We start from the raw sequence: 24,833 nt of genomic DNA on the forward strand, positions 1-24,833 counted from the left end.
CTAATATGACCCAAGCTCAGTATAAGAGAATTTACATGTATTTTCATTTACTTCTCACAACAAAATGGGACAAGGATTTAAATATTTGACCCAAGTAGTATTAGCAGGTAAATGCCGTCAGAATCCTGATACAGGTCTGTGACTCTGAGATCTGTGCTCCCTCTAAGTACTTATTTTGGAACTACTGACCTGATAAAAACTATTACTGAGTGGGCACTCTGGCCTTCACAGCCATCCCTCAGCAGAGCAGCTAGTTCTTAATCAGGGGTTGTTTGCCACCTGTGGAACAGGTCTTATCCCTAGAGATTCTGAATAACTAGGGCTGATGAGGGGCCCAAATCTGCAGATATGAAAAGCCTCTACTGGCAATTCTAATACACACCTTTAGTGGAAAAATCACAGCCTTAAAAAAAAAAAAAAAAAAAAAAAAAAAAGATCCATTCTTAGCATCTACTCAGTAATGACAGGAAAGGACATGCCATTGTTTTCTGCCCACTTCAGTATCATGACCATTCCTGGTGATAATCCATCAATTTCTTTTTCTTTATGAAAATAAAATCAGGAGAGTTCCCATCGTGGCTCAGTGGAAACGAATCTGACTAGTATCCATGAGGATGTGTGTTCGATCCCTGGCCTTGCTCAGTGGGTTAAGGATTTGGTGTTGCCCTGTGAGCTGTGGTGTAGTTACAGATGCGGCTCCGATGCCGTGTTGCTGTGGCTATGGCATAGGCAGGCAGGTACAGCTCTGATTCAACCCCTAGGCTAGGAACTTCCATATGCCGAAGATGTGGCCCTAAAAAGCAAAAAGAAAAAGTTGGAGTTCCTATTGTGGTTCAGCGGTAATGAGCCCTACTAGAATCCATGAGGATGTGGTTCAATCCTTGGCCTCGCTCAGTGGCTTAGGGATCCTGTGGCACAGAATGCAGACGAGGCTCAGATCTGGCATTGCTCTGGCTGTGGCACAGGCTGGAAGCTGCAGCTCCGATTCTACCCCTAGCCTGGGAACTTACATATGTTGCAGGTGCAGCCCTAAAATGACCCCCCCCACAAAAAAAAAGAAAAAAAAAAAAAAGAAAGGGAGAGAAAGAGAAGAGAAGAAAGTGGCTAATGTAGTAGACAACTCACTTTTCCTCATCTTGCTTACCTGAGGGAATGACGAAGGTATAGCCCTGCTTGAGCTCAATGCGCTGGCAATCTGACACCCGGTCACCCAGAAAGATGTCTCCCTGTTTCCCTGACAGCAGCCAATTCTCGTACAGCTCCAGGTTGTGGGCTGTAGGGGGGATGAGCCAGAAGACCTGTGAGTTAAAAAACTTCAGTCTGTTAACAGCCATTGACAAGACCCAGTCGTCTCCCTCAACTGATAAACAGGTACAAAGTTAAGATCAACAGGTAGAAAAGAAGCAAGCAATCCTCGCAGACTACAGAACTTGACCTTTTGGAAAATTCTAGAGGCCTCAAGGAAGTAGATCTTTTTTGTCCTCCACTTGATCAAACAGCATTAGAGCTTCCCTGGGTTTTGACTGTAGAATCCAGATCCTACACAAGACTCAGAGAAGAAGGGCATTTGGCTGATCACCTAGGCAGTCCCTTATTTTCCCCTGGCTGGCCTCAACAGTCCAAAGAAGTACATTTAGTTAAGTACAATATCTTCAAGAGACAGGCCTGGGTTGCTTTATTCCAAGGCAGTAACCAAGACCAAAAGGACAAAACTCAGGACTCCACTTAGGACTTCCCATCATGATGTAGCAGAAATGAATCCAACTAGTATCCATGGTGATGCAGGTTCCAAGACCCTGGCCTTGCTCTGTGGGTCGAGGATCTGGCGCTGCCATAAGTTGTGGTGTAGGTCACAGACGAGGCTCAGATCCCTCAATGCTGTGGCTGGCAGCTGTAGCTACAATTCAGCCCCTCACCTGGGAACCTCCTTATGCTGAGGGTGTGGCCCTAAAAAGCAAAAAAAAAAAAAGTAGATACCACTTAAATGGATCCAAAGTAAACAAAATGAATGACATTGGATTTGGAGAATTCTAGCTATTCTATATTTGGTCCTCACATTTTAAAAGCATCATCTGTTTTCTTTTCTTTTTTTTTTTGGTCTTTTTGTCTTTTTAGGGCTGCACCCACAACATATGGAAGTTCCCAGGCTAGGGGTCAAATCAAAGCTATAGCTGCTGGCCTACACCACGGCCACAGCAACGTGGGATCTGAGCCGTGCCTGTGACCTACACCACAGCTCACAGCAATGCCAAATCCTTAACCCCGTGAGCGGGGCCAGGGACTGAACCCACAACCTCATGGTTCCTAGCCAGATTTGTTTCCTCCAGCACCGGCTGTTTTCATTCCAGTTCTACTTTTCTCTCATAGACACATTCACTTTTTTTTTTTTTAGGGCCACACCCATGACACATAGAGGTTCCCAGGCTAGGGGTCCAATCGGAGCTATAGCCGCTGGCCTATGCCACAGCCACAGCCACATGGGATCTGAGCTGCATCTGTGCCCTACACCACAGCTCACAGCAACACTGAGTGAGGCCAGGGATCAAACCTGTGTCCTAATGAATGCTAGTCAGGTTCATTAACTGCTGAGCCACCATGGGAATGCCCTATATTCACTTCTTAAGGGAAAAAAGGGTACCAATAAGAGTATAATAACGTAAACCTCTGATATTAATTCTACATTTCAATTCTCATACAGCATTCAGAAGGTTCTGACAAACTGGAATACGGCCCTTTACGAATGAGGGTAATCTTTCAAAACCTATTTATATCCTCAGACAGGACTTAAAGGTTTCCTCTGGCTACATTTCATACCAATGCCTCCATACAGGAAAAAGTGGTTTGCATCCTGGTTTGCTGATTTCATTGTGAATGCACCCACAATTCATGTTTCCTTCTACTACTCTATTATACTTCCATGTAGAGAAATTATCTTGTCCTCCTAAAATCACTGTCTTCATTTGGAGAATTCCGCTTTGGGAGTCTAGAAACAGGTCAGTGAAGGTTTACTAAGTACTGGTGCCAATACTGGTATACTGAGAATGGACTAGATGAATACTAATTCCCACTGGATTCTCGCCAAGAAGGTCAACTTAATCTATGACCCTCTGCAGATATGAGTGGGGAAAATCTTCTGATAGACACATTTCAAGAGTACATTAAGCATGCACGAACTGAATGAAGCAAAGTCACATAACCAGCTTCAGATTCCAACCCCTATCATAACTATGACCGTACCTTTCCCCCTTGATGGATGTGATACCAAACAGAAGTACCACCAAAATCCACATGGAAGTCAGTATAGCAGCCTCGAACACTCATCAGACAGTACCTGACCCAAAAAAAGCATCAGCGTTAGTGCACTAACAAGAAAAATGACTTTCCCCACCACAATGCCCCAATCTCCCCCTTGTGTAACTCAACTCCCTCTATCTTCAAGCTAATAAACTCTCGGTTGGTGAGAGGAATGCAAGCTCAAACCATCATGTCATCAGAAGGATACTGCTTTTTCTTTATGTGATCATGAGCTATGTTCTCTTAGACACACTCTCCCTTTGGAACTAAAGTCTATTCTTTAAATAATTCATTTTTCTGATCACTTAGGGCACAGAGCAAAGCTCCTAAGGGAGGAGCCATTACTTGCTATCACTCTAGTCTCCCACAGTGCACTAAGGAAAATTCAGGGTAAGCCACTTACTTCTGCACTTTAGGGTACTGCATCTCCAAGATCGCGTTTGTTGATTCGGTCTGACTTTCCTTCAAATGCCTTGGCCACATGTTGTCTACCCAGTCAATGAAATCCACCTTTAAAAGGGGTGGAGGAGAAATATTTAGGCTTCAAAGGAAGAGTTGAGATTAAAGAGAATTTTAAAGTCAAGAGAAACAGAAATTCTCAAAATATGCACTAAAAGACTACAATTTAACTATAAGCAAACAATCTGTTGGTGAACCTTAGGGTCAATAGGCAACATTCTAGAAATAATTATTTATTAAGTGAGAATAAAGACTAATGGTTCCCGGGAGTTCCCATCGTGGCTCAGTGGTTAATGAACCCGACTAGGAAACATGAGGTTGCGGGTTTGATCCCTGGCCTTGCTCACTGGGTTAAGGATCTGGCATTGCCGTGAGCTGTGGTGTAGGTTGCAGACGCGGCTCGGATCCTGTGTTGCTGTGGCTCTGGTGTAGGCCGGCAGCTACAGCTCCGATTTGACCCCTAGCCTGGGAACCTCCATATGCTGCGGGAGTGGCCCAAGAAATGGCAAAAAGACAAAAAAAAAAAAAGACTAATGGTTCCATTAGCATTATCAGAAACATGGCACTGATCAAAACGAAGTCATTAAATTATGCAACAGTCTCCAACCAAGCCCTCTCTCTCGTCAATACTGGTATAATCAGCTGTTTATTGGTTTGGGTTTTGTTTTTTAGGTTTTTTTTTTTTTTTTTTTTCAAATAAAAGGCACTGTCTGGAAGATACCTGTAAACTTAGCCAAAGACATAATAGTGTTAGATAGCTAAGACACAAAACATTAAAGAAGGAAAGAAAGGGGAGAGGAGTGGAGAAATTCAGTAGGAATTTATAACCTTGCATTAGGAATATACTATGGAATCTACTGTGTTAGGAATCAGAAGTTCCAGGTCTACCATGTTTTCTCAATATCATATGTGAGCCTCCGAAACTTATCTGTAAAATGAGAAAAATTTACCTCAAAGGAACACTGTGAGGAGTACATAGAAATACATGTTAAAAGTTTTTGAAATAATGTTATCAGAGATTAGGAATCTGTTTTAAATATGTGCTCAAAGAAACAAGAAGTGAAAACAGTTTGAACTTACTTAATCATTTTACACTGAATTGTAACATGTCCTATACCTTCAAATATCTGCACCCCAACCACTGAACTCCAAGAAACAGTCTTAGGCAGGTAAAGTGTGAGGCAAACCACCTTGAGTCCAACGCAGCATTGATATTGCAAGTATCTAACTTATGGCTATAAAAACATGTATCTGGTAAGCTTTATAACTTATGTATGTATTTAATTTCTTTTCCTTACAATATATATCTGGTTAAATGCATACAATCTGTGCATAATGATATGAGGCAGGTGTCCTGTGGACTCAGAGGCAAACTGTGGGAGAGTGTTTGGAAGGGATCACTGATTATGATATGTAAGTTGAAATAAGCGAGATGAGGAGCAACTATCAAGATTAATTTGTTGCTCCATTTCAAAGAATTTCTTTTTTTTTTTTGTCTTTTTAGGGCCACACCCACAGCATATGGAGGTTCCCAGGCTAGGGGTCTAATTGGAGTTGTAGCTGCTGGCCTACACCACAGCTCACAGCAACGCCGAATCCTTACCCCACTGGGCGAGGGCAGGGATCAAGCCCACATCCTCGTGAATACTAGTCAGATTCTTAACCTGCTGAGCCAGGATGGAAACGCCTCAAAGAATTTCTACTCAGGGAGCCAACAGTTTTAGCCAAGCAACCACTAGGCCTAGAACACTAACTGAGCCCCAGATTCCTTTCTTTCTATCAAACAAACTCTACTTTCTGTTCTCTTAATGTAGTGACCAGTATATCCTGTCTCCCAGTAATGTCCTTGGGAAAGCCTTTAACGAGATAAAGAGTAACTATAACTTGCTCGATACACTCACTACAAGGTTCTCACATCTGGACAGTGACAGGAAAAATTAGGAACACATGAGCATTTTTTTAAATAAAGTGAATTTCTCCAGCTAGAATTTCTCACAGCAATAAGTCACTCATTCTGGCCTCCCTTTATTTGATGGTATGGAGTATGATCTGACTATTCAAGAGAATACTGTGAAGAAGTTATCTTGTGGCACAGCAGGTTAAGGATCCAGACTGTCACTGTAGTGGCTTGGGTTGCTGCTGTGGTGCAGGTTCAATCCCCAGGAACTTCCACATGCCAAGGGCACAGCCAGAAAAAAAAAAAGGAGAGAGAGAATATTGTGGTAAGGTGTTCATATGTTTTTTTAGATTAATCTTTAGGATCTGGATAGGATCTAAATGGCCTCATTCATATGAGAACAAGTCTCCAATAGGGATAATCACTAGTTTCTACCTGTTCTGCACCGATACAGAGCCAAATTGGCAAGAAGTTCAATACCCAGGAAATAATCTATTCATACACCATGCAAAACAACTCATGGCCTTCCATGGACTAACTGCCCCATCACCAAAAAAATCTGCACATTTTATTTTTGCTATTTTCATCTACTCCTAGTTACTGCTGGGATGACAGCAAAATCATCTTGCTCTCCTCCCTGGAGCACCCCACTTTATGCTACTACCCACGAGGAGCACCTTACTTCCCCTGCACCTACTTTTGCACATACTAGTCTTCCTGCCTGGAAGTCTTATCTCCTTCTCTTTGCCTTATTTTTTATTTCATGTCAAGCTTAAGTATCACTTCCTCCAATTCTCCTCCAGTCTAGGTTAGGTGGGTCCTTCTACTGGCTCCCACAACATTCCGTATTTATTCACTTTTAAAGCACTTACATAATGCAGTTTTTAAATGCCTTCCCTGGTCTTTCTGGCCCACGAGACTCTAAGCATTTTGAGGACAGGAATGATCTTATTTTTCGCTGTGCCTCTAGCACCTAAAGCATATATGATAGGCTCTTACACTAATAAGCTAACTCTTAAAGTGCGAAGATTGGAGTGAATAAGAAATTGTATAGTCTATGTAAAAGATTACACAAATGAATACAACTGTCAAATTCACCAAAACATACACTTAAAATGGATACACTTTATTATATATCAATTTATGTATCAAAATTATGTATTTTTGTACCAAAAATTTAGGTATTATATATAAAAATGTAGGTATTATGTATCAAAAATTCTGTATCAAAAAAAGAATGGAAAAGTATGGTATAGGACAAGTTTTTCCTCTTATAGCTATAATCTTACTGCTTTTAAAGTGAAATTCTAAAAAACTTAAGGAACACATTTATTTATTTTTATTTTATTTTTTTGCTTTTCAGGGCCGCACCCGTGGCATATGGAGGTTCCCAAGCTAGGGGTCTAATTGGAGCTGGCCTACACCACAGCTACAGCAACACAGGATCCGAGCCATGTCTGCGACCTACGCCACAGCTCATGGCAACGCTGGATCCTTCACCCACTGAGCAAGGACAGGGGTCGAACCCACAACCTCATGGTTTCTAGTCGGATTTGTTAACCACTGCGCCACGACGGGAACTCCCAAGGAACACATTTATAAACAATATTACTAGAGTTCTCATTGTGGCTCAGCAGGTTAAGAAACCAACATAGTGTCCATGGGGATGCAGGTTCAATTCCCGGCTTCACTCAGTGGGTTAAGGATCCAGTGGTGTAGGTTGCAGATGTGTAGCTTGGATTCGGTGTTACTGTGGCGGTGGCATAGGCTGGCAGCTGTAGCTCTGATTCGACTCCTAGCCTGGGAACTTCCATGTGCCACAGGTATGGCCGTAAAAAGAAAAAAAGAATGTTACAGTGATTCTTACATCTCTCTCTCTCTCTGAAATTAATGTTTTTTTGGCCAAGCCTGCAGCATGTGGAAGTTCCTAGGCTAAGGATCAAACCTGCACCACAGTAATGACCCAAGCCACTGTAGTGACAATGTTGGATCTTAACCTGCTGTGCTACCAGGGAACTCTCTTACATCTCTCTCTTACTGAATCCTTTATTAAGTGCATCTTGTTTGGCTAATAACAAGGCTGAATTCTAACCACCTGTCTTGCTATATTTTCACATGAGGGAAAATGATAGTTAAGATAAAAAGGATTTTTGCTATTTTTTGGGGGGAGTTTTCTTAATGAGAAATTCTGTATTTCTTGTAGCATCTCCAACAACAATTAACAATGACAAAAAATTATACTGTTTCTTCACATAATAGTGAAAACACATTCTCTCTTTGGTCTGTACATACCAATGTGTTAGTAATAATAATGCAATGTACCAGTAAGCTGAAGCTATGTTTGTGTCTGTGTGTGCATATGTACATGTATAAATATATATGTATGTATGTATGTATATAAAACAGTATTATAAACAATTACCACATTTCAATTTTGAAAGGTAAAGAGTACAATGAGGATAATTTAAGTGGAGATAGAATAAAATACTGGAAACTTACTGATTTTATTTATTTTTGTCTTTTTTAGGGCCACACCTGCAGAATATGGAAGTTCCCAGGCGAGGGGTTGAATCAGAGTTACAGCTGCAGGCCTACACCACCCAGGTACAGTGAGGCCAGATCTGAGCCGCATCTGCAACCTATACCACATACCATGGCAATGCCGGATCGTTAACCCACTGAGTGAGGCCAGGGCTTGAACCTGCCTTCTCATGGATACTAGTCAGGTTCGTTACCACTGAGCCACCACAGGAACTCCCGGAACTTAAAAAATACTGACTTTAAATAAATGTTTAGTACCTTCTGAATTCCACTGTTCCAGGTGGAGTACCTGACTCAAGTGAGTTCTGAGATAAGAAAACGTTCCAAAAATGACTAATTTTAAGTCATTTTAAAAAATTAAATTTTTTAATTTAAAAAATGAAACCAATCCCCCTCAGGGAAATGAGTGTTCTCAGCATCCTATAGATAGCCACTACTTTACTAAGGGATGGGTTAAATCAGTATCTACCTTCAGGAAAGTTAAGCATCAAACACTAACTGTCCCTCAGGATAGGCTGTCAGTTTATTGCTACTGGTCATCCAGTAGAATCTATTCAAGAAACCACAGGGGAGTTCCCGTCGTGGCGCAGTGGTTAACGAATCCGACTAGGAACCAGGAGGTTGCGGGTTGGGTCCCTGCCCTTGCTCAGTGGGTTAACGATCCGGCGTTGCCGTGAGCTGTGGTGTAGGTTGCAGATGCGGCTCGGATCCCGCGTTGCTGTGGCTCTGGTGTAGGCCGGTGGCTGCAGCTCCGATTGGACCCCTTAGCCTGGGAATCTCCATATGCCGCGGGAGCGGCCCAAGAAATAGCAAAAAAAAAAAAAAAAAAAAAGGAACCACAGGGAGTTCCTGTTGTGGCTCAGCAAGTTATGAACCCAACTAGTATATCCATGAGGCTGTAGGTTCGATCCCTGGCCTACTCAGTGGGTTAAGGGTCTGGTGTTGCTGTGAGCTGTGGTATAGGTGGCAGATGAGGCTCAGATCCGGTGTTGCTGTGGCTGTGGTGCTGGCCTGTAGCTGCAGCTCTGATTTGACCCCTAGTCTGGAACTTCCATATGCTGCAGGTATGGCCCTAAAAAGAAAGAAAAAGAAAAAAAAGAAACCATCTCATAAACAAAAACCACCTGGCTCTAAATCAGTTTTTCCCCAAACATCTCTGCAAGTATAAACCAATACGATAGAAATTTATTAGGCAAACTTCCTACTGATAGTTCTGATCAAAATATATTTTAAGACTCGACTCTATTACATGCAAAGGCTAATGTGTCTAAATTATCAGAATGGCCTCTCCCCACATCAAATTAGGTCATGTTAGAAAATGATGAACCTTCTAAAAATACAAGTTATTCTCATCATTTGTCTTGTTCAACTTCATCTTTCTATGTATAAGTTATTAATTCTCCCTCTTGCTAACGATGTAGAAAAAATGATTAGACTAACCGTGGACGGCCTCTGCACCATGTTCTCCAGCCTGGTATGGCTGAACTCTAGGCTGATGACATTATAGAGTTTTTCTCGCTCCTCCTCTGGGGTCTCATAGTAGCGTGTCCACTGAGCCATAGTCATTTCAATGCCTTTCTGTGTGTTCACATCCATGACATCCACCATACGACGACTCCCTGTCATGAAAGATGCATGTCATCTCTACTGAGCCACTAATATCCTTAAGTATATGAAGAATATAAGACACAAGTGGAAGTAAACTATCTTGTTTTATTTAGGGTAGTCAGTGATAGGAGACAGTTGTCACTTGAAAGAAGTAACAACAGAAAATCAAATCACAGAGAAGAGGAAAGACAATGGTAATTCCTCCCTACGGCATGTTCACTGTACGGTCAGGCACTGACCCTTACTCACCATCTCACTCAATCCTAATAATTTTAAGTACTAAGTACTATTCAGTGATGAGAAAATAGGTGTTACATAACTTGCAGGACAAAGCAGAACAAGAACTCAGGCAGCCCAACTCTAGAGTCAATGTTCTTATCCACTGAGTTACAAGGCTTTGATGCAGGTTTGAAGACTCACCTAACCTGTACCACAACTGAATAAAGGATCTACTATTTAGTGAGCACTAAATTAAATTTAAATCTGCTTATTGTTTTGTTTAAAAGAGTTATTTCTCAAATCTGTCAATTATTTCTAGTATAATGCCCCTTTCATCATTCTGTAAATATTTATTGAATGATAAAGACAGTTTGATGGACACAAAGATCTATATCAGATTCTCAACCAACTGTAACAACCGCAATAAAAGGCAGAATGCCAAAGGCAGCAGCATAAATAGGAGGAGAAAACAGCAGCCTCAGAGCCGAAGAGACCTAAGTTTAAAATCTCAGCTCTACTATTACTTGGGCAAGCTATTTAAACTTCTCTGAACTTTAATGGTTTCTCCTATAACTTAGGAATAATATCACTGTGGGCTGTTGTGAGGATTTAGTGAACAAAATAGAATGTTTGACACAAAATAGGTGCTCAATTAAATAGCAGTAAAAATAAAAGGAAAACTAGAAAAGTTTTTTTAAACTAGATTGACCAGAGAATGCTTTTAGAAAAAAGACAGGGAAGAAGAGACATTTGAGTTGGGCTTAGAGGAATAAATACAATTTCAACAAGATTCAACAGAGAGAATTTCGTGCAGTAGCAACAGCATAAGAGAAGATAGGAGTGGCAGTAGAACTAAACAGTTTTTTTTTTTAAAATGGTGATCAGGAGTTCCCTTTTGGCGCAGTGGGTTAAGGATCTGGGTGTTGTCACTGCAGAGGCCTGGGTTGTTGCTGTGGCATGGGTTTGATCCCTGGCCCAAGAACTTCCACATAACATGGGCGTGGCCAAATTTTTTTTTTAATTAAAAAAAAAAGTGGTGGTCAAGGAGGGGAGAGAAAAAATTAAAAGCTGCCACTGGTCTATCAAGAATATTGTTCAATTTAAGAAATTAACAAACACATACCATATATATACCTGGCCCTGGTGGATATACCAGGTAGTGTTGGGAACCTGATCCCCTGTTCTTCAAGGAGTTTACAGTCTAGTTAAAGATAAGAGACAACGGGCAACAGGACAAGAATATGGCCACAATGAAGTACATATGGCAGAATACACGTAAAAAGATAAGTGACGCAAGAAGATGGACTGAACTTACCCTTCATTGTTTGGAAGAAAAGGCAAATGCTAAATCAAAATTGGCTTGAAATACCACTTCGCACCCACTAGGACGGCCATAATTAAAAAAAAAAAAAAAAAAAAAAGGAAAACAAAAAGTACTGGCAAGGATGCAGAGAAACTGGAACCCTCTCAGATTTTGGCAATAGGAATGTAAGATGGTGCTGCTCTGGAAAACAGTTTGGCAGTTCCTCCATAAATTAAACAAAGAATGACCATATGACCCAGTAATTCCTAGGTATATATACAAAAGAATCAAACTCAGGCGTTCAAACAAAAACTTACACATGAATGTGTCTTGGCAGCTCTAGTCACAACAGCAAAAAGGTGGAAATGACCCAAGTGTCCATCCATAGATGAATTAACAAATTGTGGAATACCCACACAACGAATGGATTATTCACCCATAAAAGGAATAGTACTATGAAATACTGCAAACAGATACACATTATGCTAAGTCAGAGAAGCCATACACAAAAGGCTACATATTTCATCATTCCATTTACATGAAATATCCAAAACAGGCAAATCCACAGAGACAGAAAGTCCATTAGTTGCTGCCAGGCCCTGAGGGAAGGAGGGAATGGGGAATGACTACTTAATGGTGTGGAGTTTGTCTGCGGTGATGAAAAAGTTCTAGAACTAGCTATTTGTGATGCCTGCACACTATGAATATATTTAATGCCACCAAGTTGGACACTTTAAAATTATTACAATGATAAATTTTAGGTTTTGTATTTTTATCATAATTTTTAAAAAGAAAACTTATTGCTTTCCTTTAAGAACGCAGGTCAGGAGTTCCCGCCCATGGCACAGCGGAAACGAATCCAACTAGGAACCATGCGGTTTTGGGTTCGATCCCTGGCCTCACTCAGCGGGTTAAGGATGTGGCTTAGCCGTGAACTGTGGTGTAGGTTGCAAATGTGGCTCGGATCTTGCGTTGCTGTGGCTGTGGTGTACACTGGCAGCTACAGTTCCGATTAGACCCCTAGCCTGGGAACCTCCATATGCCATGGGTGCAGCCCTAAAAAGACAAAAGACCAAAAAAAAAAAAAAAAGAACGTAGGTCAAAGCAAGCACAGTTCCACTCTGCTAATGCTATCAGAGCATTTAGATAAAATAATGACAGTCGTAGTAATAACTAACGTTCATTAAGCACATACTATGTGCCAGACACTGTTCTTCACGTTTAACTTGTCCAGAGTTATGCAGCTAGGAATTAGTGGAGCTAGAATTTGAAACCAGCCAGTTGTGTTTGAGTCCACACTTAAAAATCAATGCATCCCATTACATAAGGTTTACATGATGGAATGTTTTTTTTGTTTGTTTGTTTGGTTTTTTTTTTTTTTTTTTTGGCTTTTTAGGGCCTCACCTGTGGCATATGGAAGTTTCCAGGCTAGGGGTCGATGGGAACTGCAGCTGCCAGCCTACACCACAGCCATAGCAACCAGGGATCCGAGCTGCATCTGCGATCACACCACAGATCACAGCAACATCAGATCCTTAACCCACTGAGTGAGGCCAGGGATCGACCTGGCATCCTCATGGATACTAGTTGGATTCATTACCGCTGGGCCGCAAGAAGTCCATATTTTTAACAAGTATCATAGATGACTCTGATGCAGATCATCTGTCAACCACAAACCTGTAAGAATGCCTACTCAACAGAGAAAAGCTATGGTGGTTCATTAACTTTAGGATCCAAGAAATTACTTCCTGGAAGTCCATTAAGAAAAGAAGTCAAGTGATGGGCCAATATGTACTCAAGTACTAGGTTTTCTGAGGCCCCCAAGAGCCCTGTCTTCTGAAGAGTAGGAAAGCAATTACTAAGCAGATTTACTGAGTAGGTACTATACTCTATAGACTGTGCTAAGTAATAGGAAATGCATAGTGGCAAGCAGATAGCTAGAATCTAACACAGAAAGAGGGAGGGGAATAGAAAATACAGGAAATGAGAGAAACTTCCTCTACCTAGGACATTTACCTCTTGGATAAACAGAAGTTATCCGGTTAAAAAAAAAGAAAAAAAAAGAGCCCTCAAGTGGCCAAGATCAAGTATTGCAAGACTGAATTTCAAAGAACGCTGGAGCTTCAGCATAGAGGACAAAACACAACAGAAGTTGTAGTGTTAGGAAGGAAGGATAAGAAAACTCCTTTTGTTTCATGTCCTGTTAGAAACATTTCTAAAATATTTTAATCCATTTTACTGCCTTATCATGTACAGGCGAGTGACTGCCTCTGAATTCCTTGGGATCCTGGCATGTCTCAGCATCACAGTGAACACCAATGATTTGCAGAAAATTGACCTGAACCCTTACTGACTGACCCCAGGAAGTCGTTTTCTTATTTAATTGGTTATTCTAGTTTGCTTCCTTTTCCTAAATTTTGAATATAATAATAATATAAATCTGATTGAAGACTCAAGTTAACCAATCACTGATGAAGAGAAATTTTAATGTATCTACTTCTCAGCTTCCAAAGTTTCAAATTGTAGCCAAGTTACCAAATTTTTATTGGTGAAAATTTCCTGGAAATCTCTCTATGGCTTTTAGGGAAAGGAAGAGAATGACGGATAATAATGAAGTTTCATTCTTGGCTCAGAGATATAAAATTTCACTTTCCTGGGGAGACTGCCCTGGAAGGCAGACTCTTCACAGAAAGAAGGAACAATGCACAGTGAAAAAATGCTACGTAGGAAAAGAGGAGGTTGAAATGTTCTATGTCTAGTGAACAGTACGAAATGAAGCAACTTTGAGACTCCCTTTGAGAAAATTCTCAGTTGCTAAATATTAGTTTCCAATGAAGAAACTACTTCAAGTAATGTATACTTCAGTGGAATATACACTTCAATGTTCCTAAGCCTTAAATCTCAGTGGGAGATTTAAGACCCAGTTTTCTTAAATCTTTACCTCAAAGACAGTCAAAGGCCTCAAGTTTAATACTCACCCACACACATTTTGACATCATTCACAGTGAAGTCTGGATCTGGCATCCTATGAAACAAACACCAGTAAGTACAATGGGACGCACTTCTCTAGTCAGGGTGAGCTTTTCCTTAAAATACTAACAACTCCCCAATCAGGACACATCAATCTTCATATTGAGGATTTAAAATATATTTTAAATATAAATGTTTATATATACACACATATGCACATAGGAAAAAATACACGGGAAAAAGTTAACAGTGATTATCGCAGGGTGACAGATTTCAGGAGATTTATTTTATTTTATTTTGCTTTTTAGGGCCGCACACATGGTATGTGAAAGTTCCCAGGCTAGAGGTTGAATCAGAGTTACAGCTGCTGGCCTATACCACAGCCACAGCAACTTGGGATCCAAGCTATGTCTGCAATCTACATCACAGCTCACGGCAACACTGGATCCCGGAACGAATGAGCAAGGCCAGGGATTGAACCTGCATCCTCATGGATACTAGTTGGATTCGCTTCCACTGTGCAACGAAGGGAACTCCCTCAGGAAATTTAAATTGATTTCTTTTCTTTTTTATTTAAGGGCCACATCTGAAGCATATGAAAATTCCCAGACTATGGGCTGAATTGAGAGCTACAGCTGCCGGCCTACACCACAGACACCACAACACCAGATCTGAGCCATGTCTGCAACCTACACCGAAGCTCGAGACAACTCCAGATCTTTAACCCACTGAACGAGGTCAGGGATACTAGTTGGGTTCATTTCCACTGAGCCACAATGGGACCTCCTAAATTTATTTTCTTTATAGCTCATCTATATTTTCTCATTTACCTATAACAACCATGAATGGTTTTATAACAAAAAGAGAAAAAGACATACTTTTAAAACTAAATAGGAAATTATTTCAGTTATCTACTGCTTTTCTCTAAAGCCCTGGATATAACATGGACATTTTGCAACTACATCCAATCAACATAGAACTTACTTTATTCCAAGTCCATCAGAATTCTTGAAAATCAGAGGGTCTCTTAAGCCACCACGCTGGATATACTCTACATTAAAATCTGTTACCATAGGAAAACAACTGTTAGAAAGGCAAGAATATAGCTAGAAAAAGATAAAAGGACTATAAAAAGGATCCTAAGTAATAAGGCAGAGAGGATGTTTGCTATTTCTGTGTATAGAGTTTTGCTGTTAGATGATACATACTTGTTATTAAGAAGCATCTCTCTCTTTTCTGGGCGGGGGGTGGGGGGGGGGGGGCATGCTTGCAACATGTTGAACCTTCCAGGCCAGAGATCAAACCTGTGCCACAGCAGTGACCCATGCCATTGCAGCAACAATGCCAGATTCTTAACCTGCTGTTCCACAGGGGAACACCAAGAAGCATCTCTTACATATAAGGAGAGTTCCCTTAGGAACAGGGCTCAAGGGGCTTGCTAAATTTATATTTCCATAATAATTAAGAGTCTACCCAACAGGGGAGTACTAGTGAGTCATCTCATAAATCCTAAGCAGAAATCATTACCCTGTCTCCCAATAACCTAAAAATGTAATTTTGTTCACTACAATATGTACCATGACATCCTTGTCAGTTTCCAAGGAATAAAAACCTGCATGGTACACATGGAATCCCTCCTCAATTTTCGTGGGAAAGATACATACATAAAAGGAACTTTATTGTTCAATTCTTTTTTTTTTTCCCTCCTTTTTACAGCCACACCTGCAGTACATAGAAGTTCCAAGGCTAGGGGCTGAATTGGAGCTGCAGCTGAGGCCTACAGCACAGCCACAGCAACACTGGGTCCAAGCCACATCTGCAACCTACATGGCAGCTTGCAGCAATGCTGGATCCTTATCCCATTGAGCAAGGCCAGGGATCAAACGGTCATCCTCACAGAGACAGATTCTTAACCTAAGTTACAATAGGAAGTCCTATAATACTACTGTTAATTAAACCCGAACCAAGGAATAGAAGAAAAAGGAAGAGGCCTTTAGGGAAAAATTCCAACACTCTTGCCCTAATAAATAAATGTTTGCTTCTTCTAACACAGTAAAAAATGACTCACTCAGTGAGAGGACTGGGGAGGGGGATGACACATGAGTGGCACTGTGTAATAAGAGAAAATAAAGATAAAGAGCATCCTAGCATCAATAGGGAGTTTTTTGGCTGCAGCGATGTTGAGCCCACAGTTCCCAAAGTCAGTAATTTCCTACATCAAGGTTCTGAACCCAAATGATACTGACCTTTTCCTTCCATAAAAGTAACAAAATTTGCATTATATTTGTTGGTGTGGAGTTTCTCTTCCAAGTCAAAAGTTCTTTTCCCTTCAATTTCATCATCTGAAATGCCATCATCTTCATAGCGTCGTCGCATGGTACCACGCTGGGGAGAGGAACATAAGGATGAAATCCCGTACTTTTTTCGTGCCTATCCAAAAGTGATCACAGTTTCCCCTACATGTGCAAAGTGCTACTTTCAACTTCAGTCTCTATGTTAAGCATCAATTTTCCTTGCCTTATAGATCTTTTTCTCAAATAAAGGTCAGCTAATATTCCCAAAATATACAAAATATTAACAAAATATTAATGAGTCAGTGGGTTCCCTACTTGTAAATTCTACTTCTGCTAACTCTTTGAGCCTAGAGATATAAGTTTACAGCAAAAATATGATCAAATAGGGGCTACTAAACATTTTTTGTCTACTACTGCTTATCAGAGTAGGAACAAATTGTCTTTATAGACATTTCAGGCCAGGAAACAAAACATAATTTTTTTCATGGGTAAGGCCGTATCTTGATTAACTTTCTAAAACAATCTTCAAGAACAGACCAGGAGTTCCCATTGTGGCTCAGCAGAAACGAATCGACTAGGAACCATGAGGTGGCCGGTTTGATCCCTGGCCTCACTCAGTGGGTTAAGGATCCAGCATTGCCGTGAGCTGTGGTGTAGGTCGCAGACACGGCTTGGATCTAGCATTGCTGTTGCTCCGATTAGACCTCCTAGCCTGGGAACCTCCATATGCCTTGGGTGCAGCCCTAAAAAAAAGACAAAAAAACCAAAAAAAAAAAAAAAAAAAAAAAGAGAGAGAATAGACTAAAATGTTTGAATTAATGAAACAAAACCTCTTTTACAGCAGATAAGGAAAGTTAATCTAAACAACATTCCAAACAGTAGACCATCAGTATTTGGCATTGAGGATAATGTCTTCCCAAAGAAGATACACAAATGGTTAACACGCACATGAAAAATGCCCAATATCATCAGTCAGTAGGAGAAATACAAATTAACACCACAACGATACACCACTTCATGCCGTTACTATGGCTATTACCAAAAAGGTAGACAATAACAAGTGTTGGAGGGAACGTGGAGAAACTGGAACCCTTACACAGTGCTGATGGAAATGTAAAATACTGCAGATATTCTGGAAAACAGGTTGGCAGTTCTTCAAAAAGTTAAATACAGAATAAGTTATCATATGACCAGCAATTTTACTCTTAGGTTTATATCCAAAAAAACTAAGACACATGTCCATACAAAAACTTGTATGCAGGTGTTCATAGCAGAACATTACTTATAATAACCAAAAACAACCCAAGTAATGAATGGACCAACTGATGAGTGGATTAACAAAATGTGGAATATTTACACAGTGCAATATTATCTGTCTATAAAAAGGAATGAAGTATTGACATGTGCTACAACATGGAAGAATCTTGAAAACATTATGCTAAATGAAAGAAGCCAAACACAAAAGACCATGTATTATATGATTTCACTTACACGAAATACCCAGAACGGGCAAATCCACAGAGACAGAAAGGAGATGAATGGTTACTAGGGGCTGGGGAGAGGGTGGGTTAGGAAGTAACTGTTAACAATACGGATTTCTTTCAGGAGTAATTAAAACTGTTCTGGAATTAGACAATAGTGATATTTATACATCTCTGTGGAATATACTAAAAATCACTGAGTTGTACACTTTAAACAAGAAATTGCATGGTATGTGAATTATCTCACAAGCTTTTTTTTTTTTTTTTTTTTTTTTAAAGGTAACATATTGCTTATGCTGCAAATTTGCTGACATTTCTTGAATACATACACATGGGACAACTGGTGTGGGAGGGGATAGTAAAGCAGCCCTACCCTAGTGTGTGCTAAGAACAACCTACCCTGGTATTTAAAATTAGATATTGATGATCTAGAATTGATTACACAGCACCTGAACTGATACAAACACACAGGACAATGAGACACTGGAGAAAGGTCTCTGAGGGAATGGGGTCAGGGAGAGAGCAGAAATAAATCATAAGAAATAAAGAAAATAAAATTGACTGTTACACACCAGAAGAGAGCAAGATTCAATTTACCAGTTTTGGTAGAGACACGAAGGATACCTACTATCTTTCCCAAATACAGCAGAAAGCCGTACAACACTCTTACCTAGCACCTTTTGTTGCTGTAAGTCACAGCTCAAAGGCCAAAAGACCTAATTTGAGTAGATCTCTCAAAATGCTCTAAAAATGCCGATCACTGGTCCAAATATTTTTAGGTACTAAATTTTGTATTTGAAGGGTAATGGGGTGATATTTTCACTGACCATTCTTACACTCAGTTCTCTTCATCACCTTATCCCATATTTAATGTCTTTGAAGAGAATTTCAAAAGATGAGTTCCAGAAATGTCAAAGAACAAGAGCAATACCAACGGGATAAATGTAGTTTCCACAATAATCACTTTCAGAAAGCATTTGTTTGCACCCAAAAGTAAGACCACATATACACAATTAATTTACAACAAAGGAGGCAAGAATATACACCAGGGAAAGGACAGTTTCTGCAACAAATGATGCTGGGAGAGCTGGACAGCTATAGGCAGGAAAATGAGACTGGACCACTGTCTTATATTATGTACAGAAATTAACTCCAAATGGGTCAGACTTAAAACTAAGACCTAAGACCAGGAAAACTTAAGCAATAAACTCCTGGAGTTTCCGCTCTGGCGCAGTGGTTGACGAATCCGACTAGGAACCATGAGATTGTGGGTTCGATCCCTGGCCTTGCTCAGTGGGTTAACGATCCGGCGTTGCCATGAGCTGTGGTGTAGGTTGCAGACACGGCTCAGATCCCGAGTTGCTGTGGCTCTGGCGTAGGCTGGTGGCTACAGCTCCTATTAGACCCCTAGCCTGGGAACCTCCATATGCCGCGGCAGTGGCCCAAGAAATGGCAAAAAAGACAAACAAACAAACAAACAAAAAAACTCCAAAGGCAAGGGAAAACAACAATAAAAAAAATGAGACTACATCAAACTAAAAGGCTTCCAGAAGTTCCCGTCGTGGTGCATCGGAAACAAATCTGGAACCATGAGGTTGCAGGTTTGATCCTTGGCCTTGCTCAATGGGTTAAGGATCTGGCATTGCCATGAGCTGTGGTGTACGTCACAGACTTGGCTAGGATCTGATGTTGCTGTGAGCTGTGCTGTAAGCCAGCGGCTGCAGCTCCAACTGGACCACTAGCCTGGGAACCTCTGTATGTCGCAGGTTTGGCCCTAAAAAACAAAAAAAATTTTAAAACAATAAAAATTTAAAAATTAAAATATAAAGAGCTTCTGAACAGCAAAGGAAACCATCAACAAAATTAAAAGGAAACTTACTGAATGAGAGAAGCTATTTGCAAATCATTTATCTGATAAGGAGTTTAACAACCAACATACATACAAAGAACTGATACAACTCAATTAACAATCTGATAAATTTTAATCAACTTTAATCTGATTAAAAAAGGGGGAGAGGATCTGAATAAACATTTTTTCGAAGACGATATACATATGGCCAATAGGCAAAGGAAAAGATGCTCAACATCACTAATCATCAAAATATAAACCCAAACCGTAATAAGATATTATCTCAACACCTGTCAGAATGGCTATTATCTGGAGTTCCTGCTATGGCGAAACAGGTTCAGAATTTGATTCAGTAGCTCAGGTCGCTACAGATCCACAGGTTCGATCCCCGGCCCACTGCAGTGAGTTAAAGGATCTGGCGTTGCTAGGTCACAACTGTGGCTCAGATTCAATCCCTGACCAGGAACTTCCATATGTCGAGGGTGCATAATAATAATAATGGCTATTATCAAAAGACAACAACAAATTCTAAGTATTGGTGAGGATGTGGGAAAAAGGAACTCTGGTGCACCGTTGCTGGGAATGTAAACTGGTATAGCCACTAAGGAAAAGAGTATGAAGGTTCCTCAAAAAACCAAAAAAAACCACATGAATTAGAAAAGATATGCATCCTTATGTTTGCTGCAGCATTATTTATAATAGTCAAGATATGGAAGCAATCTAAGTGTCCATTAATGGATGAATGAATAAAGATGCAGTACTTGAACATGCACACACACAACAGGGAATACTCAGTCATAAAAAGGAACGAAATCTTGTCACTTGCAACAACATGGATAGACCTTGAGGGTATGAAGTGAAATAGGTCGGACAGAAAGACAAATACCACATGATTTCACTTATATGTGGAATCTAAAAAACAAAACAAAATAAAACAAAATCCAGACTCATAAAGAGAACAGATTGGTGGTTACCACAGGGGATGGGGGTGGGTGGGTAATGAAATGGGTTAAGAGGATTAAAACATATAAACTTACAGTTATAACATAATTAAGTCATGGGGATATACTGTAAAGTATGGGGGAATGTGGTCAATGACACTGTATTACCTTTGTAAGGTGACAGACGGTAACTAGACATTGTGGTGACCAGTGAGCAATGTAAACAAATGCTGAATGTTGTACAACTGAAACTAATATTATATTGTATGTCAATTATACCTCAATTCAAAAGAAAAAGGAAATCATTCATTTGAACTATAAGTTCCAATATGCTTGTCACAAAAAAAATCATAATCATATTTTCAAACTTCAACATTTCCTAAGCCAATCATTACCGATTCTCCTTCACTCAAGACCTAACAACCTTGATCACCCCAGCATTTCTTACATGGTACCCAGAAGTTCTCTGTCCTTCCTTCCTTCCTTTCTTTTAGGGCTCCATCTGCAGCATATGGAAGTTCCTGGGCTAGGGATCGAATCAGAGCTGCAACTGAGGCCTATACCACAGCCACAGCAACCCTGAATCCAAGCTGCATCTGTGATCTAGGCTTCAGCTTGTTGCAACACCAGACCCTTAACCCCCTGAGCGAGGCCAGGGATCGAAACCCCTATCTTCATGGATCTTAGTCAGATTTGTTAACAGCTGGGCCACAAGGGGAACTCCCCCCGTCCTTTTTTTTTTAATTTGAGGTGTTTTTTGCAACCTAAAGGACATTTTGGGCCTCCCAGAGACACCAGCCCTCGCTGAACCCAGTGTCACTATGTCACCAACTGAATAATGATATCTATTCCAACAATGTTTTCACTCAAAAGCAATTTGTACTTTCTGGTTTTGACAGTGAACTGTAATAATTGTAACCTTTCTTCTTTTTTGCGGGGACTGGGTGGGGGTGCGCCTGCGGCATATGTAAGATCCCAGGCTGGAGGGTGAATTGCAGCTACAGCTATTGGCCTTCACCACAGCCACAGCAATATCAGATCCAAACCACATCTGCGACTTATGCTGCAGCTTGCAACAGTGCTGGATCCTTTAACCCACTGGGTGAGGCCAGGGATCAAACCTGCATCTGCATGGATACTAGTCAGATTCTTAACTCACTGAGCCACAACAAGAACTCCTGGTGAGTTGTACTCTTGTGTAACCAATCACTATTATTCTATTCAGATGACCAAACTATATGGTAATCTCATGTTTTCCAGAACCCAAATAATAAAAAGAATTTAAAAACTGCTTTTAAAGATATTTACCACTCCTGGAGGTCCCGTCATGGCTCCGTGGTTAACGAATCGGACTAGGAACCATGAGGTTGAGAGTTCGATCCCTGGCCTCGCTCAGTGGGTTCAGGATCCGGCATTGCCGTGAGCTGTGGTGTAGGTTGCAGACATGGCTCAGATCCAGCATTGCTGTGGCTGTGGAGTAGGCTGGCGGCTACAGCTCTGATTAGACCCCTAGCCTGGGAACCTCCATATGCTGTGGGAGCAGCCCTAGAAAAGCCAAAAAAAAGCCAAAAAAAAAAAAATTTTAAATAAAGATATTTACCACTACTGGTCAGGTGGTAATTAACTATATTAAACGGTAAAAACGGCCACATAAATGGAATACTTAAGATTAACTCAATTACTAACATAAATCAAGTTAAAAGGATGCAGATGTTAGTTATACTATCACTATTCTAGATGGTTAGGTGTTGGAAAAAGACAATGGTGCAAAGAGAGATGCAAACAACTATCAACTATTACAAAGAAATTTCTGGCATTCTCTTTTCTAACGATATGGTAAAAAAGAAGGATGGAAAGGGCTGTCTTTACATAATACACCTAAAAAGTAAAATAGCAGATAAGAGTCAGGAAGTCAGGAATTCCGAGCAGAGAATACTCACTGATGCTAGCAACCATCTGTTTCTCTTAGATATTTGGGGGAGTAGAATAGGGTGAGGAAAAAATCATTTTTTAAAGGTCAAATAAAGTAAGACTTTCTATAGAAAAACATTCAAGGTTAATATATATTCTGTAAATAGAATGCTTGCTTACATATAATATATAACGCTATTACATAAAATATAATTAATATGCTTATTACAACAAATAACACTGTAAAGTGTTTATGAAAATACTAAGTTTTTTTTTTTTTGGTCTTTTTGCCTTTTCTAGGGCCACTCCCGTGGCATATGAAGGTTCCCAGGCTAGGGGTCAAATCAGAGCTGTAGCCACAGCAATGCGGGATCCGAGCCGCGTCTGTGACCTACACCACAGCTCATCGCAAGGCTGGATCCTCAACCCACTGAGCAAGGCCAGGGATCAAGCCTGCAACCTTATGGCTCCTAGTTGGATTCGTTAACCACTGCACCACGACAGCAACTTCTGAAAATACTAAATTTAAAAATCAGGGAGTTCCCGTCGTGGCGCAGTGGTTAACGAATCCGACTAGGAACCATGAGGTTGCGGGTTCGGTCCCTGCCCTTGCTCAGTGGGTTAACGAAACGATCCGGCGTTGCCGTGAGCTGTGGTGTAGATTGCAGACGCGGCTCGGATCCCGCGTTGCTGTGGCTCTGGCGTAGGCCGGTGGCTACAGCTCCGATTCAACCCCTAGCCTGGGAACCTCCATATGCCGAGGGAGCAGCCCAAGAAATAGCAACAACAACAACAACAACAAAAAAGACAAAAAGACAAAAAAAAAAAAAAAAAAAAAATCAGTACATTTGGAGTTCCCATTGTGGCACAGCAGAAACAAAACTGACTAGTAACCGTGAGGTTGCTGCTTCAATCCCCAGCCTCGCTCAGTGTGTTAAGGTTCTGGCATTGCTGTGAGCTGTGGTGTAGGTCAAGGACATGGCTGGGATCCAGCATTGCTATGGCTGTAGTGTAGGCCACAGCTCCAGCTCCAATTCAACCCCCAACCTGGGAACCTCTATATGCCACAGGTGCAGCCCTAAAAAGACCAAAAAAAAAAAAAAAAAAAGAATCAGACTTAAATTTAAAGGCTAAGACTATACAGTTCTTAAGAAAATGCAGTGCAAATATTCATGACTTTGAATTAGACAACAGTTTCTTAAATAAGGCACCAGAAGTACAAGTAACAACAACAAAACAGATTAACCAGACTTCAAAATTAAAACTTTTTGCTTCAAAAACACTATCAAGAAAGGTAGAAGGCAGTCTACAGAATTAGAGAAAGTATTTGAAAATTATGTATCTCATAAGGTTCTAATATCTAGGATATATAAAGAACTCCTACAACTTCAAAATGAAAAGAACAAATAAAAATAAAAGGTTTGAGTGAGTATTTTTCAAAGATATACAACTGGCCAATAAGCATATGAAACATTCTTAGTCACTGGCACATCAGTCATTACAGAAAAGCAAATCAAAACCACAATGAGATACTACTTCATACCTACTAGGTCAGATAAGGGCTGGAGAGGACATGAAAAAAACAAAACCCTCATACACAGCTGGTGGGAATGTAGAATAGTATAACCCCTTTGGAAGCTGGTCTGGCAGTTCCTCTGGCAAAAGAGGGTTACAATATGACCCAGCAGTTCCATTCCTAGATAAATACCCAAGAGAATGAAAATGTATGTCCACACAAAAATGTGTACACAAACGTTCATAACAACATTTTTCATTATAGCCAAAGAGTAGAAACACCCCAAGGGTCCATCAACCGACAAATGGATAAATAAAATATAGTATATATCCATACACTGGAATATAGCTGAGCAATAAAAGGGAATGAGGTATTCATAAATGCTACAACACAGATGATCTTTGAAAACATGATAACTGAAAAAAGCCAATCACAAAATACCACATATAATTACATTTATCTGAGATATACAGAACAAGCAAATCTATAAAGACAGAAAACACACTAGTGGCTGCCAGCGTTGAAGGGAAGAGAGGTGGGGCATAACTGA

General features: G+C 40.5%; 1 protein-coding gene across 4 annotated transcripts in view; it reads right to left on the bottom strand.

Annotated features, from left to right (window-relative positions):
- KDM2A (lysine demethylase 2A) overlaps positions 1-24,833 on the bottom strand; it is a 119,110-nt gene that overhangs the window by 37,570 nt on the left and 56,707 nt on the right. For 3 of the 4 annotated variants that reach the window (XM_021077212.1, XM_021077210.1, NM_001160090.1), the window contains 7 exon segments: positions 16,538-16,676; positions 15,276-15,354; positions 14,300-14,346; positions 9,632-9,810; positions 3,698-3,804; positions 3,238-3,331; positions 1,145-1,298 (listed from right to left, as the gene is read on the bottom strand). In XM_021077212.1, coding sequence (XP_020932871.1) covers positions 1,145-1,298; positions 3,238-3,331; positions 3,698-3,804; positions 9,632-9,810; positions 14,300-14,346; positions 15,276-15,354; positions 16,538-16,676 — 799 coding nt within the window. 4 annotated transcript variants of the gene reach the window in all.

This window comes from Sus scrofa, chromosome 2, assembly GCF_000003025.6.
Source record: "Sus scrofa isolate TJ Tabasco breed Duroc chromosome 2, Sscrofa11.1, whole genome shotgun sequence".
Classification (NCBI taxonomy): Eukaryota; Metazoa; Chordata; class Mammalia; order Artiodactyla; family Suidae; genus Sus; species Sus scrofa.